The sequence below is a fragment of the Haliotis rufescens genome, unplaced genomic scaffold (genome assembly GCF_023055435.1).
Source record: "Haliotis rufescens isolate VD_foot unplaced genomic scaffold, xgHalRufe1.0.p SCAF_74, whole genome shotgun sequence".
Lineage (NCBI taxonomy): Eukaryota > Metazoa > Mollusca > Gastropoda > Lepetellida > Haliotidae > Haliotis > Haliotis rufescens.
In genome coordinates, this window is record NW_025964366.1 from 710,052 (window position 1) to 728,961 (window position 18,910).

The 18,910-nt window shown below is 40.9% G+C and overlaps 1 protein-coding gene across 2 annotated transcripts in view; it reads left to right on the forward strand.

The window, feature by feature from the left end:
• Window positions 1-213: 213 nt before the first annotated feature.
• Window positions 214-18,910, forward strand: part of LOC124152449 — a 51,124-nt gene continuing 32,427 nt past the window's right edge. The window contains exons 1-2 of one of the 2 annotated variants that reach the window (XM_046525386.2): window positions 214-1,955; window positions 9,316-9,430. In XM_046525386.2, coding sequence (XP_046381342.2) covers window positions 1,719-1,955; window positions 9,316-9,430 — 352 coding nt within the window. In that variant the 5' untranslated portion in view covers window positions 214-1,718. Of the gene's footprint in view, window positions 1,956-4,891; window positions 5,029-9,315; window positions 9,431-18,910 lie in introns of those variants that run through there. The other variant, XM_046525387.2, reaches the window with a different exon arrangement.

Sequence of the window (18,910 nt, forward strand, 5' to 3'; positions counted from 1 at the left end):
GTTTGGCCTCGTGAGAAAGTCTCTCTGTTAGTTGTTCACTGGAGTTCTCAGGACCTTTGGCATGCCTGCGTGCACCGATTTAAATGAATAAGTATCTTACATATTTATTTTTTATTACTAAATTATGACTCAAACACAACACACGCCGCAGAGCGCTAAGTCGTGAAAGAAGATTAATGTTAACCTGAAGACAGTGAATTTAGAGACCTTGTATTGAAAGTTCTCTGACTCATAAACCCAACACGGGGATGTTTTGATGGGAATTTGATGGCGAAGTGAACGACGGACGTTTTCAAAATATTGTTGTCACGGCTCATTGGATTTTAATGGTTTATTCTGACAAAACTTATCACATCAGTTGGCACTTGCAATCATGATCGTACCTACGGGTTATCTATCGGATGATGGGTTTTACAGATAACAGGTAATGACCTCGTTATGTTGTTGAAAAACATTGTCAGTTGTGGCGCATTAGGGCTGCAGAGGTCAGGCCTGTTAGTTAGTGAACTGTCCTCTGTACCTGCTGAACAGGTCAAAGTCGGACTTCTTTGAACTAATACCTCGACTGTAATTCATTGGAAAAAGGTTATCCCGAAGCCACAGGCCGTTGGATGATCTAATGTCAATATTTGCTCTGTTTACTGACAGGATCTTCAAATCGTGAGTAGTTTATCAATTAACATATTCGGGATAAACTTTGACCAAAGCCGTGAAATGAGGAAGATCTCCAACAAAAACGTATACAAATTTGAACAACGCCCGGGAGTCGGTACCTCGCTGGTTGGTCGACGATGCAAAGGTTGCGGCAACAGCTGACGAGGTTGAAAGCGTGTCGTCTGCCTTACCGGACCTCTCACACACGCGCTCAATGTTTGGAAACACAACACAACAGGAGAGGTTGATATGAGAGGAGGGACGATGAGCCGTTCAAACTTTTGTGAGTTACATGACGTTTGTGTGTGAAGTGCCATCCGTGGCGAGATGTTGGCGAGAAGATGGACCGCCGGGTTGGCCATTCACAGTGTTCAAATTGTCGTCTGCTTTTCACTGGAGGTTTGAATTTCATTGATCAGGATAAGTCTAAAGAGTCGATGTCGGATTAACGTCAGAACATCATAATGGATCTCGTTCTGTTTCAATAAGGTTTCTTTGAAATAGATTTGGAATATTGGCTCAGTTTCCAAGTAATGCCAATTTAATGAATATTCACCTGTACGATTCGTCATGTGTGTATGGAGCTTAAATGTCTTTGCGATTTATGGATCTTATCAAGATTGGATGTTAATGAGCTCAGTGGACGCTTGGATATAAAAGCACTTCAATTTGGTGTTGGTCAGTTACCTGGTTACCTTGACAACCTAATATCACGGTGATCCCCCTTTCCTCTTCCCCACCCTCCCGACAGCTTCATCATCGATAGCCTCTCAATCACGAGTCAATTGGTTCGGCTGAGTTCACAGTATTGTCACACGTTACTGTAATGTTCTGTGTTCTAGCCGCTGCATTCGATCGGATTACAACCGCTTTTGTGATTTACTCTGGCGTCCTATTCTGTTAGGATTGGCGTTACATTCGGGACTAGCGTTCTGCACTTCGCACAATGGATGTTTTCACACACACAGTCCCAGTCTTTACATACAATACCGTCCCCAAACAACCAGCATCTTAACACAACGGATATGTTTCTGGTTCTGGGAGCAGACGACAGTTGAGTTCCAATGCTGGGCTTGCTGAACCGAAAACAGGAGCCCGCTGACAAGGATGTAGGGGCTCCCCCCATTACCCCACGTCTGTCGTGGGCGGCGGACTATCCCTCCCCCCGCTCTAATGGGCCGAGAAAGACCCTGGGGGCGGAGCTGACCAACGGGACCCCACCTCGACCCCGTCACCCGCTAAAAGCACCCACCCCTGTCCGATTTACCGTTGGAGGCCCGTGGGCGCTTAAAGAATGCGAGGTGAGTTGATTTATTAAAGTTAATTTTAACTTAAAAAGCTAGAAATATTTCCTGTTTTGTAATTGGTTATGCTGACGTAAGATAATTGGTGCATATCGTGATGTCGTTAGGATGCTGTGGGTAAGGTATAATTATTAAAATAATTGTGGCAGGGTTTTTACGTGATTGGGAATGGATGTCGTTGTCGGTGTAGATGTTTAATTGGAAAATGATGTAGTGAACCATGATACCAATGAAACACATCTCCCCTCCAACTCTTCTTTATGACTCCATCAATGTCCCTAGCGCGGTATAACTAGATATGTCCGACCCCCACAACCTATATTTACAGGCTACTGATCGTTGATGCCTTTCAGTGCGAACATACATGGTGATTTATGGGAGTGTTTGCGGTCCACGTGACACCTCGGTGATGGCTTTGATGTAGAGGCTTGACTCTATCATTAGTCGGACCTGGGCGTCTTCACACTGACCCCCACACTGGGACTTAATCCCCGTGAGGATGGGCATTTAGTTGGGGGTGATGAGACGGATGGGGTGAGGAGGCTTGGGTGATATTCACTTATTGCTGGACCAGGCGATCATGTTATTGTCATGATCTCGATGGTTGTGGATTGTGTGTGTGTGTATATATATATATATATATATATATATATATATATATATAAATATATATATATATATATATATATATAGGATATATATATATATATATATATATATATATATATATAGGATATATAGGATGTTTTGATTGTCGTCTTAAATGTCGTGGAGTCTCATTTACACATTTTTCAAATGAAAGTTTTAATATACTTATTAATAACTATCCTCCTCTTCCTCCTCATCCTCCCCATCATCATCATCATCATCATCATCAACATCATCAACTTCATCACCTCATTATCGCCTTCTTTATTTCAACTCTCACCATTACCGTCATTGTTATTGGCATACTCGTCATCATCATCATCATCATCATCATCATCATCATCATCATTCCATTATCATTGTCCACGTGTATCTATAGCGCATGCTATGCCACAACGTTTAGTTAAGGATGGAGTTAATTCAACAATTTATTTTTAACTGTTTTTCGCATGTCTTTGTATCCCGACATAGTTGTGGGTCACCATAACTTATCACGGTTTAAGAATGACTGTCTGATCTCTCAAAGAAGCGCCCGGGCCGTTACCATGACACATCACTCGCGCTAAATCACTAAATATGAACCTACTGTTTGATAAAACGCTGTGTAAATACATGTCCGTTTCACGAGAGCAACAACGTCTTCAATACCCCGAATCATCAAGCTCATGCTAAACATTGAATAAACCACTTGTAAACAAACATAATGTTATCAAATGCGTAGCCTGCTCCTCAAGTTAAGTAAATCATCGAATGACCTGGAAAGCGAGGGTTACACATTCCATCACGTGGATGCTGAAGAGAGGTTAAATTGGGGTTGTTAGATCGCGGTTAAAGCTGACGTTACATTCCCCACATCATCATCACCATCATCATCACCATCATCATCATCATCATCATGTTCATCATCATTGCACGAGATACATACTGTATTTTGTATTGCATTTTCACATATATTTGAAGTCTTTAGACGTTGAAGGATTTCATGGTGAGTGAGTGAGTGTTGTTTAACGCCGCATCCATCATTATCATTTGTGACGAACCATGAGCTATGGGACTTTATGGGTGAAAAATGACATTTTGATTTTTCATTATATTTTAAAACTACAGCATCTTCGGAACACAAAAATACAATTCACAACTATCAATTCATATTTATTACAGCGACACATGACATCACATATCGATCTTCACTGAAGTAAATTGACGTCAAACGTCTTTGTGACGTCATAGCACAATTGTATCCTAGCGCCCATAGGGTCCCTTTTCCCCTGGTGGGTCACATTTGTTATTTCACGGTCGTCACCTTGATTTTGAAAGAAAGACCCCCAAAACACTTTGGTGAAACCCATGAGAACGAGGCTGACAGAACAAGGATCATATTCGTTGTTAATCTCGGATTCAGGCAGCTATGGGGACGCAACTCTGCAAATAGAGTTTGGGGCGTGGACTCCTGAGCCCGCCGTATCTCCTTGGATGAAAGAGAGTCATCGGGGGGTCAGCGGTGGGTCTGCGTCCGAGGGCTTGATCCACCCCCCACCCCCCCATTATTGATTTGAACACCGTCTCTAATAACCACGCTTCAATTTACAGCCATCAAAATTGGATCGGCTTGGTTTCCACGTGCTATCGTTTCCTCTCGGACCCTAGCCGTGTTAATCAGTGCTCATGCTATCACCCACAGGTTTGTGTGGGCAGATACAAAATGGGTATCACAGGCTGCTGCGAAATAGCTGTCATATTGTTATTTTTAACCCGTATATTGCAGTCAGCCAAAGCGTATATACGGTATAGGATATTGGATTCATGTTTAAACTATCAAGGTTAATAATTTGGTTGTAAATCCCGACCGATGTCGACTTATCTCGTTTTGTAAACGTTTGTAAACAACATTTGCTTAAAACATAACGTGTTTGTTGTTTAACGCCGAACTCCACAATATCCCAGCTGTATGACGGCGGTCTGTAAATAATCGAGGCTGGACCCGTCAATCCAGTGATTGACATCATGAGCATCAATCTACGAAATTAACATTCGATGGCATACATGATGGTGCAAAACTGTATTTTCAAACAGTGAGTGTTCGAAAGTCAGTCAATTGGATTATTTTAATCGATTTTAACTCTAATTGGACATGATTTAAATATAACACAATCAAGGGGTTTTGTTTAGCTATTTGAAAAAACGACGGATCATGGAACCCACATGCCAATCCGACTTTTTTAGTTCGTGTTTTGTATTGTTTCGGTATGTTTTTACTGTTCGACAAGGTGTTGATTGGCGGTGTTGAGTGATGGTGCTAAGTTTTAAGTCAGCACTTGCCTAGATGGACAGACCCTTGCCTGGCTTCATACAGCACAACAAAGTGTCCCGAACACGCGGGCCTCTCATTACACGGAGCTTTTGTCGTGAATATTCAATGCACGTAAGTAGGGTGTATTGTTTGAGGTATGAATGACCTCGGAAACCTGGCACCGTTCATATCTGATTTATGGCGGTGCTGACATGTCCACGCTGGGAGAGCCACTCAACCCGGGCGACAGCGATACTGCACTAGCTGGGTATTGTGCATGCGCTGATTGCATCTCGCCCAGACACTTTGACAAAGAGATGGTAGCAGATATATACAACAGAGGCTGCACCTGATGGTGTATACGTGCTGTTGTAGGGGTGCAGATAACAACCTGCACACGATGGTGTATACGTGCTGTTGTAGGGGTACAGATAACAACCTGTACATGATGGTGTGTACGTGCTGTTATAGGGGTGCAGATAACAACCTGTACATGATGGTGTATACCTGCTGTTATAGGGGTGCAGATAACAACCTGTACATGATGGTGTATACCTGCTGTTATAGGGGTGCAGATAACAACCTGTACATGATGGTGTATACGTGCTGTTGTAGGGGTGCAGATAACAACCTGCACATGATGGTGTATACGTGTTGTTGTAGGGGTGCAGATAGCAACCTGTACATGATGGTGTATACGTGCTGTTGTAGGGGTGCAGATAACAACCTGCACATGATGGTGTATACGTGCTGTTGTAGGGGTGCAGATAACAACCTGCACATGATGGTGTATACGTGCTGTTGTAGGGGTGCAGATAACAACCTGCACATGATGGTGTATACGTGCTGTTGTAGGGGTACAAACAACGACGCTGCACCTGATGGGGTATACGGGGCTGTTGTAGGGGTGCAGATAACAACCTGTACATGGTGGTGTATACGTGCTGTTGTAGTGGTACAAACAACGACGCTGCACCTGATGGGGTGTACGGGGCTGTTGTAGGGGTATACACGGTGCTGTTGTATGGGTACAAACAACAGCCTGCACCTGATGGTGTATACAAATGCTGTTGCACGGGTATAAAATGTTATTTCAAACACGTTTAAAAACAATTAGATATATGTATGTGGCCTTGTAATGTCATCCCTTTCTTATATCAAAGTGGATTGGGTCACCATGTTCTTTGAAGGTTGGGTTAGATTGTACGTGGATTCGAACCTGGGAACGTCTGATTTGCTGCGAACATGCCTACCACAGACCACCACATATATTTCAGCAGAGACCATATAATAGAGTCTCTGATTTCAGGAAATGTTTCACATGTACGAGGTGTAGTTTTGGTGAGTTTCTTCGTGTAGTGTATGCGTATTTGTACGCGTTTGTCCGAATACGCTGTGATATACTGGAATACTTTTCAAAGCGGCGTTAACTTTTGACCAAACTCCCTCCATGACAATATACGTATGTTAACACTGAAACTTGATGAGGTTGTTTGACAGTTGGTATAGGTACTTATTCATGGTTTTTATGCATTTCAGTTGGTGAACAGTTGCTATTAGTAGAATATTTGCCTTCCTATATTATGTTTTCCCAATACATTTTAAGCACTTTAGACAGCCTTTGACTTTATACAGATGGTCAAAAACATATGATTTCTGTTATAACCGGCTCACACATACCAACAGACATTCATAACTGTATGATACGCACCGTTCAGTGTATTACCCCGTTCTATGCTAGATGAGTACGAGCGATGCTACACGGTATTGCAATCTTACGAAATTCATGTACTTAACGAGGCATATGCTGTATTATATGCCGAGAATTTGATCCGTTGAAATTTATATTCTCACGAGATCTCACGAGATCTCACGACGGGATCTACTTTAAGAATCCTTTATTGCGAATTGCACAAGCCTCGCCCGGTATTTCAACTATTATATTATCAATGCAATGTAGTCATACATTGCCTCCAAGTGCGGAGACATGAGTTTAACACTTGGAACGTAACGGATTACATATTCTATACCGTTATCCGGACAGTTAATTGCATTCCCATTTCAACATGCCGTGTTATAATGTGATTAGAGATATGAATCAGTAATCGATCATTCATCGATCACTCAATAACCGATTATAACAAGATCAATGACACACCTGAACAGCCACGCACAGGTGCGTAAGTTATAGCGTTACACCTGTCGCGGGCTCTAATCGCCACCCCCTCTCTCAGGCAGATCAGATTCACAAACAAACTAAACCAGATTGAAAATAGTCCTCAAACCACGCAAAGGTGGAGTTCATATTTCGTTATCCGACGGCAGTGTGACCCTGGGCAATGCCGGGTGTTTAACATAGGTAACTTTGTACCACTGCCGACATTATGGGATTTAGTGTTGCTGTAATTGTTATTTCGTGCCTGTAAGTCAACACACTACTCCGTGCTGGGGGACCGCGTCAAGTGTTTAGTTCCCCGGGTCCCCGATTGCATTTCTGTCAGGTCTGGTCAGGAACGACCTGTCGGGTTTACAGCAGCACCAACGTAAGTTCAGACGGGGTTGAAAAACCAGGGTGAAATTGGGTTTAACGTCGCGTCCATGAGTATTACACTTATATAGCGACGTGTGTGTGTGTGTGTATGTGTGTGTGTGTGTGTGTATGTGTGTGTGTGTGTGTGTGTGTGTGTGTGTGTGTGTGTGTGTGTGTGTGTGTGTGTGTCTGTGTCTGTGTGTGTGTGTGTGTGTGTGCTTATAATAGTCCGGACTGATGCCGATTTATAGTGCTAGCTCACTGGGATAGCATGCTGCAGTTTAACTTCTGGTATTTCTCGAGCGAGAGCGATGGTTATACATGAGTTCTTATACGAGATTCGTAAAATCAGTATGAAACATACCAGTGTAATAATGTCTTTATTATCCATTATTTCTTCACACTTTTGAGCTTCCCTGTAGAAAAATACACTGATCACGACCTCCGCCTTAGAGTGAGTGAGTGAGTGAGTTGGGTTTAACGCCGCTTTTAACAGTATTTCAGTTATATCGCGGCGTGTCAGCTTAATGTGGGAGGAAAGCCCGAAGTGATGCAGGTCTCAAACGTTTACCACTTCGGTGAAACCCACGAGCACGGGTATGGTGCTGACAAACCTAGAAACATAATCGGGGCGAACCGGGATTCGAACCCACAATCATAGGTTTCTGGCGTGCCCAAGGGACGCAACTCTGCATAGCGAATCGCGGCGCCTTAGACAACTGGGCCACCCGTTTTGTGACACATTTTAAACACAATTGCACGAATATTGTACGCGAATTAAAAATCTCAAAAGCACCAGCATGAATATTGACTGAAATAGTCTCTGGCTATATTATGGAGGACATCAAGGAAGGGCTTCACATATTGTACCCATATCGGGATCGAATCCAGTCCTCTGTTTGACGAGGGAAAACATTAACCACTTGCCTACCACACCGCTAGATGATTGAAATATATAAACTGGTTCCATTGTTGGTACGCGACGCAAGCTTAGCGCTTTTTCTAGGTAGTCAGGAGCCCAGTCAAGAGCATATTAATCGAGACATCAACATTAAACCTGAATGTTTCTACTTTATAAACTAACAGCATGATACATATTTATACACATTTATTTTAATTCTTATTGTTTCAGTCAGATTGTTTACTTATATTTTTTTTTAAATATCATCGTGTTGAGGTGTAAATTTATAATGTCTGTCATATGTGTACTATACGTTGAATGAGGATTTTTATTTAAAAAACGAAACACAATTGTCAAAGAGATATTTCAACGATTTCACTTTTACAAAATATGTCCTGATTAAAGTGAGGAGCCGGTGTCTCAGATGTGTGATCTACAGATTGTGTTTCATTGTACACAGAAGGTGTGGTTGGTTGCTCGTACAGTTAATACACTGCCGGGCAAAGGGAAGTATACACTTGAAAATTGGGTTTGATAACAACAAAAATTACAAAAATTATCAATATTATATTAATATTATGCATGAAATATCGCCTATGGTACCCGTATCGAATACGTCACCATCGAACAATCATGTCTTGTTTGTTTCATATTAGCCACCTGCAAACATGGGTGTATACTTTCTTTTGCCCGCCAGTGTACTTCGCATACCTGGACCAGAGTATTTACGTGTCAAAGCTGGCAAAAAATAGCCTTAGTATGAATCAAGACCAACCTTAGCTTAAAACAACAGTAAGAGATAAACTGGACATAAACCTATTACTTCATCGCTACAGTCCAGTGCTAAGTTATGTGGTTTCTGCAGTATTATATGTGCCCATGCATGGCAGCGTCTTTCATTCACGAATACTCTACAGCACAGAAATGTCGCTGTGCAGAGCATACCTTAACGGCTAACACCAGTGCCCACTAAACTTATCCTTTTCAGGAACACACAACCTGGGTAAACGAGACCCTCAGGAAAGCAAAACTCCCACTAATCGACGATCTGAGACGGGCTGTTTCGGATGGAATAACCTTGGTGCGCCTGTTAGGAGCTCTAGGTGAGTACTCAGTTACCCGTAACCCGGAGCGCCACCTACCAGGCGTTATGCGGAGCACAGTCTACCCAGTGTGTGCGACAGGGGGATATACTATTACCCTGCTATTTCACTACTGAGTCCATACGCCACACAGTTGTACGGGGATAAGTTACCACATTTAACACAGGTAAGTGTTTGATGTTGTTAATCAGTTTTCGATCGGTTTGTCGTTTCCTACCTGTTCATATGATATGTTCTAGATGTCAGATCATGAACACATGATTTCTTCAGACACAAATATTACCCACTCGTGGGCTCACTGATAAGGAACTGTCGAGGCATTCAACACTAACTACACCCGCGGACATTTCAGCATAAACACTGTGTTGTGAACACCACAGACTCGACCATTCTGATACAAAATACGCAGGTCTTATTGTCTTGATTGAACTTGATTTAGGAATATCACGATCTGAGGTCAATGCATGTTTTCCATGTCAAATAGAAATTACGGCATGTAATAATAACCAATTAATAAAGCATGTTACACGAACTTTTAAGTATGTCACCAATTCATACTAATTCACATTTCGCATCATCAGTTTTTGCGTCAAGTTTCAGAATATTGAAATGTTTCATGTCATTTCAAGTGCATCTTGAGGCCTTTGAAAAAAAAAAAAAAATTTTTTTTCCAACATGTAGATGACAGTCGTTATTTGTTTATGCCGACTTCAAACATGGGGGGCCTCTGGTGACATTTGAGTTCAAGAGTAGATAAATGTCAGCAAGTTCGTGATATTTGCTCGAGTATTACATCCACGGCATGTTATAGACATGGCATAAACAAGGCTCTGTGTGTGTATATTACATTATGGCTTGCAATCGACATGCAATAAACACGGGTTTTCATTACACGTGTGGGTCACTTACATCTATCGACATGCTATATATCACAGCTAGGAGTGATATATAGCGTTGATTTTACTGACTGCCTAGTAACAATACAGGTGAAACTTGGAGCTTATTTATCTGTACTGAATTACCACTGAATAACAATATGGAAGCTATGAACTGGATTGAGTGAATATTTTATTGTGGACCGTTTCAATTCAAGAAGACTGCGATTTGCAGCCTATGATATATGAAACTTTGGGACATTAAGCTAATTTTAATTAATTATTGATACAATATTTTTGTTGAAATTTCAAAACGCTGCTGAACAATGAAAATGTGTTGAAATAAAAAATAATGCTTCCATGTGGTGCTTTAGGTTGAATCTGTATTAATGTCAACAAATAGGTTGTAATCTGACTTAACCAAAATAGGCCATCATATAAAAAAACAGCCTTTGTCTGTCAACGACATCTGCATATCACACCAAGCATGTCGTCAACCAGCAGTTTCTGACTCCCAAAAAATGTCGGATGGGTAGAACTACCCGTCAAGTTCTAAAGGGTGTCATTCACAAGCCCCCCTCTCATTGTCCCTCCCAAACCGCGCGTTCCGCCTCACGTGCCGATTCATGACCCTTGATCTGTCAACCCATACTTTCCCCAGCCCTATTCATTGACTTCATATCTCAGTTCCGCCTGCGACACAGCAAGCCTCTTCAGCTACCCCCATGTAGACTTATTAAATATGAATAAGTCATACAAAGTGCTATTTGTTGCCGAAAACAGATGATGACAAGTGACAGGTCAGGCCTTGAGGTAAATACAAGCTTACCTGACACACAACAAACCCTGTTGACGTGCATATATATCATAGCCCAGGACAGACAGGTGACCATTGATCGTCCAGACTCAATAAAGTTCACTGTGTGTGTATGTAAACGCGATTGGTATGTAGGTGTATTTGTTATACATATGTTTGTATACATATGTAGGTATGTTATGGTTGTATACATGAAACAAGCCTTTGTTGATGGATGTGTTTAGATTCGACAAAAAGGAAGTTATTGGATTCAAGGTAAATATATTCTCTGATGTGCAAAATAGTCTATATAAACAGCTGTATTGACAGATACGGAGATTGAAAGGAAGGTGTAACACGATTACTGCTATTTCAGATACGAATAAAGGGGCACGGGTGGCCCAGTCGTCTAAATCGCCGCGATTTGCTGTGCAGAGTTGCGTCCCTTGGGTACGCCAGAAATCAATGATTGTGGGTTCGAATCCCGGTTCGCCCCGATTAAGTTTCTGGGTCTGTCAGCATACCCCTGCTCGTGGGTTTCACCGAAGTGGTAAACGTCGGAGACCTGCGTCACTTCGGGCTTTCCTCCCACATTAAGCTGACACGCCGTGATATAACTGGAATACTGTTAAAAGCGGCGTTAAACCTAACTCACTCACACTCAGATATGAATAAGTAAATCGATATTGATACAAATGCATTATTTTTATCAACAACATTCTACTATAGCAATACAATATACAATTTATTCAAGCACAGAGATATATATGAAACAGCATAGCTCCAAAGTTGTGTTTGTTTGTTTGTTGTTTAACAGCGCACTCAGCAATATTCCACCTGTATGACAGCGGTCTGAAAATAATCGAGTCTGGCAGCTCCAAAGCCTTAATATTAATTCATATAACTATTTTCTCTCTATCTCGAAATGTATTTTATCCAATAATGTTTCTCTCTACTTCGAGAAAACCGAGCATGCTGTGCGTTGAGAAACTGGATATTTCGAATAGTACGAAGTAAGCATACCAAGAATAGAATTGTTCGAACTAATTAGCCCTGACTATGCGGCTCGTAAAAGTCTGTCTGTGTATGGAGTGAGTGAGTTTGGTTTTACGCCGCTTTTAGCAATATTCCAGCAATATCACGGCGGGGGACACCAGAAATGGGCTTCACACACTGTACCCATGTCGGGAATCAAACCCGGGTCTTAGGCGTGACGAGCGAACGTTTTAACCACTAGGCTACCCGACTGCCCCGTCTATATAGGAACAACCGTTTCAACGTAATGACTCAAAAATATTTACTGTGTAATCAATAATATTTTTCATCCAAAACTGACTCCCACAGGAGATATCGCTTGGGTGATATCAAGCGATATCTACACTGTAGATATCGCTGCACATACCATGACGTCACAATCAAATGACATCACTAATGGCTCTGCTACTCCGGCGATAAGCAGTACTTTTTACACTTAAGACACTGCTTATAACTGTCTACAAAGTGAAAAAGCTGTCTTTTGATATCAAATATATCAACACTCGTTGATAAAAGTGAAAAAAAACCCTCCTCGGCAAGCCTCGGAATTTTTCCACTTTTATCAACTCGTGTTGATATATTTGATATCAAAAGACACTCGGGTGAGATTGTCTACTTATTATCTCTGTAAGTCCTGTTACATTATTTGTTTTATTTTCTGCTATATTGTTTTTTTTATGCCAACTGGAGTCTGTTTTGTCGGATGATCAAGACTGTTAGTTCTCTGGCATTGACGTTTTATGTTATAATAAACAAACAAACAAACAAACAATACCTTAATGACATTAATGAAGGACATATATTAATTATTATATATTAATAATTGAATCATGAATTAATTGTCTGATTGTCGACCTGTGTTAAAGGAAGACTCTCATTACTCCAAGAAGACATGTTCTTAAACTTAAAAGTTCATTACATATATCCTTTGAATACCATTACGCTTAACTGTTCATATCGTCACGATGATACAAACTAGGAGCCTGTCTATATACTACGGTATACAGTTGAAATACCACACAAGGGTCATTGTCAGTCGTCGCTGAGTCGTAAAGCTGGTTAAGGATACAATGAGATGGGCTTATTGGGGCCCGTGTGACGTCAATCAAGCGATTTATTCTCGTTGTGAGATATAATGTACAATGTTCAGCATTAAATGTCAAAGTAACTGGTTATATGTTGGGATCTGCATGTGTGAGGAGGGTACAGCGGTGTGGTGGGACAATGGCGACACGCTATCAAGCGGAAATGTGGCATCTGTTGTTCATTTTATGAATCTGGTTGAATCATTCTGTGGTTTTAGGTTTATGTGTTGCGTAGCAACAGATGCAAGTTCGGCGCTGGCAGGCTACGGCTACTGACCCCGAAGACATAAACTAGAATGGGAAACTATCATACCATGACTTACAAACAACATGTGATCAACTGACATTGGTATCGAATACTCTTACGTTAATATTAGGGAGTAAGCGTAATGTTTTATGCCGTTTTTGGCAACGTTAAATACATAACGGCGGAAGCAGCAAGTATGGTCTTCGCCCATTGTTACATTCTGAGAACAGAACTTGGGTCATCGGCCTGGCGAGATAAGCCTTCAACCTGGTTTTCACCTCGCCTTAGCATGTAGGAATCTTTAAGAGTAGTTGTGATATTTACAAGATACTTTCGCGAACATACTATAGCTTCTAAAATTCCACTTAAAGATATACTAGAGTGAGTGAGTGAGTGGGTATTGTTGTACGCGGCTTTCAGGGAACACCAGAAATTGGCTTCACAGATTGTACCCATTTGGGAATCGAACCCGGGTCTTCGGCGTGACGAGCTTTAACCACTAGCCACCCCACCACCACAAATATATACACATTTGCCAGGATTTCATCTTATTTCGAAATATTGTTGTTTTAATTTGAAACGTGATGTAGGAAATGGTTATTATATTGGAATGTAGACTAATTGTAAATAGGGGAGCTATCGTAAATTACAACATACGTATGTAAGTATTCAATTACATTCCATATGATCATAATTGGCGATATGAAGCCTATCATCTCCAAATTGGTTCAGGCTAAGTGATACGCAAGGTCCAGTCGAATCACAACACAATGAGTGAGTGAGTGAGTGACTATAGTTTTACGCCGCTTTTACCAATATTCCAGCAATATCACGCTTTTACCACTTGGCTACCCGACCGCCCCTATAACACAATGAACGGTTCACACAACGGTGCGGGAACGGCCTATTCTGTTTCGAGGTAGATCGACAGCAAACTTTCATGAAAAAATAGCATTGCGCAATGATACAAATATTCAGAAAGTCCGACTTGTGCATACCATTCGGTTGAAACGTGATAAAAAATATAGTTCCAACAAATATCAGTAAACATGGGATTGGTCAAGGGAGCCTATTAAGCCAGCGTTGACGTAAAAGGTCGACAGTGTATTTATTATTGAAACAAAAGTGTCACAGCGATATTCATATATTATCTCCTGTAAATAAATCTTTAATCTCTGATATTTAACGCGAGTCATTGCGTTGAGTCATGTTGCCCGTTACGGAATGGCATAAGGACTTCGCGGCTTAGCTGTTCACATAACCATAGATTAGCGTGGATTATCTCAAGGAATGTGTAGACATATAGATCAACCGCGTTGACTAGTTTTGTTTGCCGTTAAAACAATATACCAAATGTGACGGACGATGTGATATATATCTTACCGCTTAACTGTCTTCATTACCAGGAATTATGTGGTATCTAAGCAGCACGTATTCAGCCGTGTCACGATCTTAGTACCCAACACAGACTCTATTATACGCTATGTAAACAGCTTAAAGAAACATACGTCCCGGTTATTATTAGACGCCGTAATTCGCTGCGCTGAGTTGCGTCCCTTGGGCACGCCAGGAACCTATGATTGAAGTTTCGAATGCAGAAACCATAGACTGCAGACCAATTTAGCAATATGCGAAATTGTTGATTTCAACCATGGCATGGCAACACCTTTACGTGTGTAGGTTTTCATATCAACGATGTTTTATTGTGATACAATGCATGGTGATTTGTCTTTTTCCGGCGACATTGTCACCAAATATAAATCGTAGTTTGGAAGGAAATTGTAAACCTGTTAAACCTTGCATACAAAATTATTTGGTGATATTCAGGTAGCATCCGCACGCAAGATGAATCACACTTTCGGCATCTTCAGTACCAAAAGATGAAGCTGTTGTTTTATGTTAATAGTCCTGGTCATAAGGCGCAGCATTTCATGATGACTATAGTAATAAGGAAGAAAATTGATTATTATGATGAACACAACGTTTCGGAGTATATACTTATTCCTTCATCAAAGACTTCACCTGATGAAGGAGTAAGTATATACTCCGAAACGTTGTGTTCCTCATTACAAAAAAGTTGACAGCCATCAATTATCTCCCTTATGAGTATCACTTCTAAATGGTTCAAAGACTTGACTATGGTGATGTCTATAGTAACGGTATCATTGTATTCAAGATGTATTCCTGGTTAAATGACAAACTCACATTGCCATGATATATGGAGCTTTTACCACTGTCAATTTTTACAACTAGTGACAAACACTGTTTATGAATAAGTTGTTGGGAAACATGGCCAATGTTTGATCGTGCAATCTCCCAACAGATCTGTATTGGCCATGTTTCCCAACAACTTATTCATAAACAGTGTTTGTCTCCAGTTGTCCAAATTGACAGTGGTCATCAGGAAAAGCTCCATATATCATGGCAATGTGCGTTTATCATTTATATACATAAATGCTGTTTGGATATTTCCTTAAAGAGGAATACTTGAACCATCAGACTCTCGGCTATGTTTGTCTTCAAATACCTAATTATAGACCGATTGTCTTTAACGTATTATCATAGTCCAGGTTTATCATATTTCATGTCAAGAAAAGTTGTTAACCAAACTCTTGTCCATGTCAACAACGGCAGATTTACCATAGATATTTGTAAGACTAGCGAGCAAGTGAGTATGGTTTTACGCCGCTTTTAGCAATATTCCAGCAATATCACGGCGGGGGACACCAGAAATGGGCGTCAAACATTGTACTCCTGTGGGGATTCGAACCCGGGTCTTCGGCGTGACGGGAGGACCCTTTAACCACTAGGCTACCCGACCGCCCCTTGTAAGACTAGATGCACGTTTAAATTTTCGCAGTGATCTTGGTTCGCGTTTGTTGCAAACATCAACGTGTACATGTCCTATACCCTACGTTTCCGTTATTAAAGACATATGAAATTCGTCTATGTTTCAAACATCCTATATCGTTTGACACTCATTGAGTTTTACACTCATTTTAAACTCATTGTCCAAAATAAAAAATTTCTCCAATGTCCAAAATATGAATTTTCTCCTATGTTCCGCAGTATATTGGAATTCATACCACGAATACCAACGATTCACAATTTTGTTATTTCTATCGGATACTCTCTGACACTCTATCCGTCCTTAATCGTTTGGGGATTACCGGGGGATTATATATAGTGAAGACCAATCATTTTCTAATTCACTGTTCATGAGACACTTTGTACCGTTTGGTGTTCCACACGCAACGATGCGTCACAAGCATGCCCAGAATGACATGGAGTGTCATGCCTTTTGACAGTCAAACATCGTTGTATTGTAATATGTAATCTCCCAACTTTCTGTGGCACTTCAACTTCAGGTATCTGCGGGCCTTGCTATACGTCACTGCACACTGACTGTGAAGAAACTCAAATTTTGATGCCTGTTTTCTAGATATCAAAGAAATAATCACGACACGGTATTCAATTCAGAGGACAGGTAGACTATACACACATACCGCCACTCCCCGTTAGGTGCTAACATAGTATGCTTACAGTCGTACAACGCAGAGATTTCTTTGTTTTTAACACATATCGTATTGATATACATGGTCAGTGGGAGTGGGCAAAAATTATGGAACTTAGGTTGGCCTGTACCTAATACATATGTACATATATTGATTTTTATCAATCCATATACATATTTATATATATTTTCTTATCTATCTATATATATATATATTAGAGTTCGAAGTAACAGGGTGGCCCAGTCGTCTAAGGCGCCGCGATTCGCCGTGCAGAGTTGCGTCCCTTGGGCACGCCAGAACCCTATGATTGTGGGTTCGAATCCCGGTTCGCCCCAATTATGTTTCTAGGTTTGTCAGCACCATACCCGTGCTCGTGGGTTTCACCGAAGTGGTAAACGTTTGAGACCTGCATCACTTCGGGCTTTCCTCCCACATTAAGCTGACACGCCGCGATATGACTGGAATACTGTTAAAAGCGGCGTTAAACCGAACTCACTCACTCACTCACTCACTCAAAGTAACAAAGAGAAATATATTTAGATGAAAAACATATGCCTTTTATCATTGTGTAAAAGGTTTTGTCGCTCTTACGTGTAGATTGTAATGGTTTGATTTGGGGGCAACGTAGGTGTCGTATTCACGCGTAAGTTCCAATCAATATATTTTCTCCTCTTTTTACTAAACTGTCGGGCAGAAGAAAGAATACACTTGAAAATTTAATGTGACGAAAAGAGTGCAAACGTTATCAAAACGTTACTAAGCTGAAAACAAACCCCGGAACATTGCTAATTTAAGATCCAAAAACACAACTATGATACCCGTGTCAAATATCATCAAATAACCATTTCATGTTTGTTTCATCTTTAACCTCCATCAGCCATGGATGTATTAGTACATCGTGATTCAGATAAATACAGATATTTGTTACTTTACGTCACAACCATCATACCAGATACAGCTGAAGCGGGTTGACCTACATGCCATAGTTGTCATTATCACATGCTGTTGTTTATTTGCTTGTGTATTTGATGTGTATTTTATTTAAAATGTTTACTGTTATTTTGTCTGTTGTATTACGCCGCACTCAGCAATATTCCAGCTAATAATCGAGTCTGGACCAGACAATCCAGTGATTGATATCAGGAGCATCGAACTACGTAAATGGGATACGATGAAATGCATCAACCAACTCAGCGCGTTTGACCACCCGATCCCGTTAGTCGCCTGCTACGACAAGCATAGTCGCCTTTTATGGCAAGCATGGTTTGCTGAAGACCAATTCTTTCCCGGATCTTAACGGGTTGTTTGCTATGTATGTGAATAGGAATGCCGGACTCTGTTTATAACTACGAAATAGTTAACCACGCAATGCTTTATTTCACTAACTTAACAAAGAACCGCACGGAGACATATCCATTGGAATTTATGACCAACAACTTTACGTGATCAGATCATGTTCTGCCTGTATATTTAACTCGTATAGTCTTTATGTCATTATGGACACAAGCAAGCGGGGGACTCCTCTGTCATATGATAGATATAAAGGTGTGTGGGCTTCATCTACTGCTGGTTATTACCTGATGACGTATACTTACCCGATGAGGACAGACTTCTTTTAATTTTTTTTTTTTTCTGGTTTGATAGTGAAAATATGCATTGTGCGTATTTAACCCTGTCTATGCCGACATCATGTCAGATTCGTTTGTCTCTCTGAGAATGTTTTTGTCGTGTAGCCATTGTTATCTGGAGTCATTGTTCTCCACCAGACATGACACGCATGGATTTGCATGTTTTTCATCACTTCCGGTCGACCTAACTGTCACGCTAAAGATTTAGAAAAAGGTTTACAGCCATTCACCACTTGAATTAATATCATATCTCCATAGAAATAAAAGCTTTTTGAATCAGTTTCCGGTTTCATCATAAA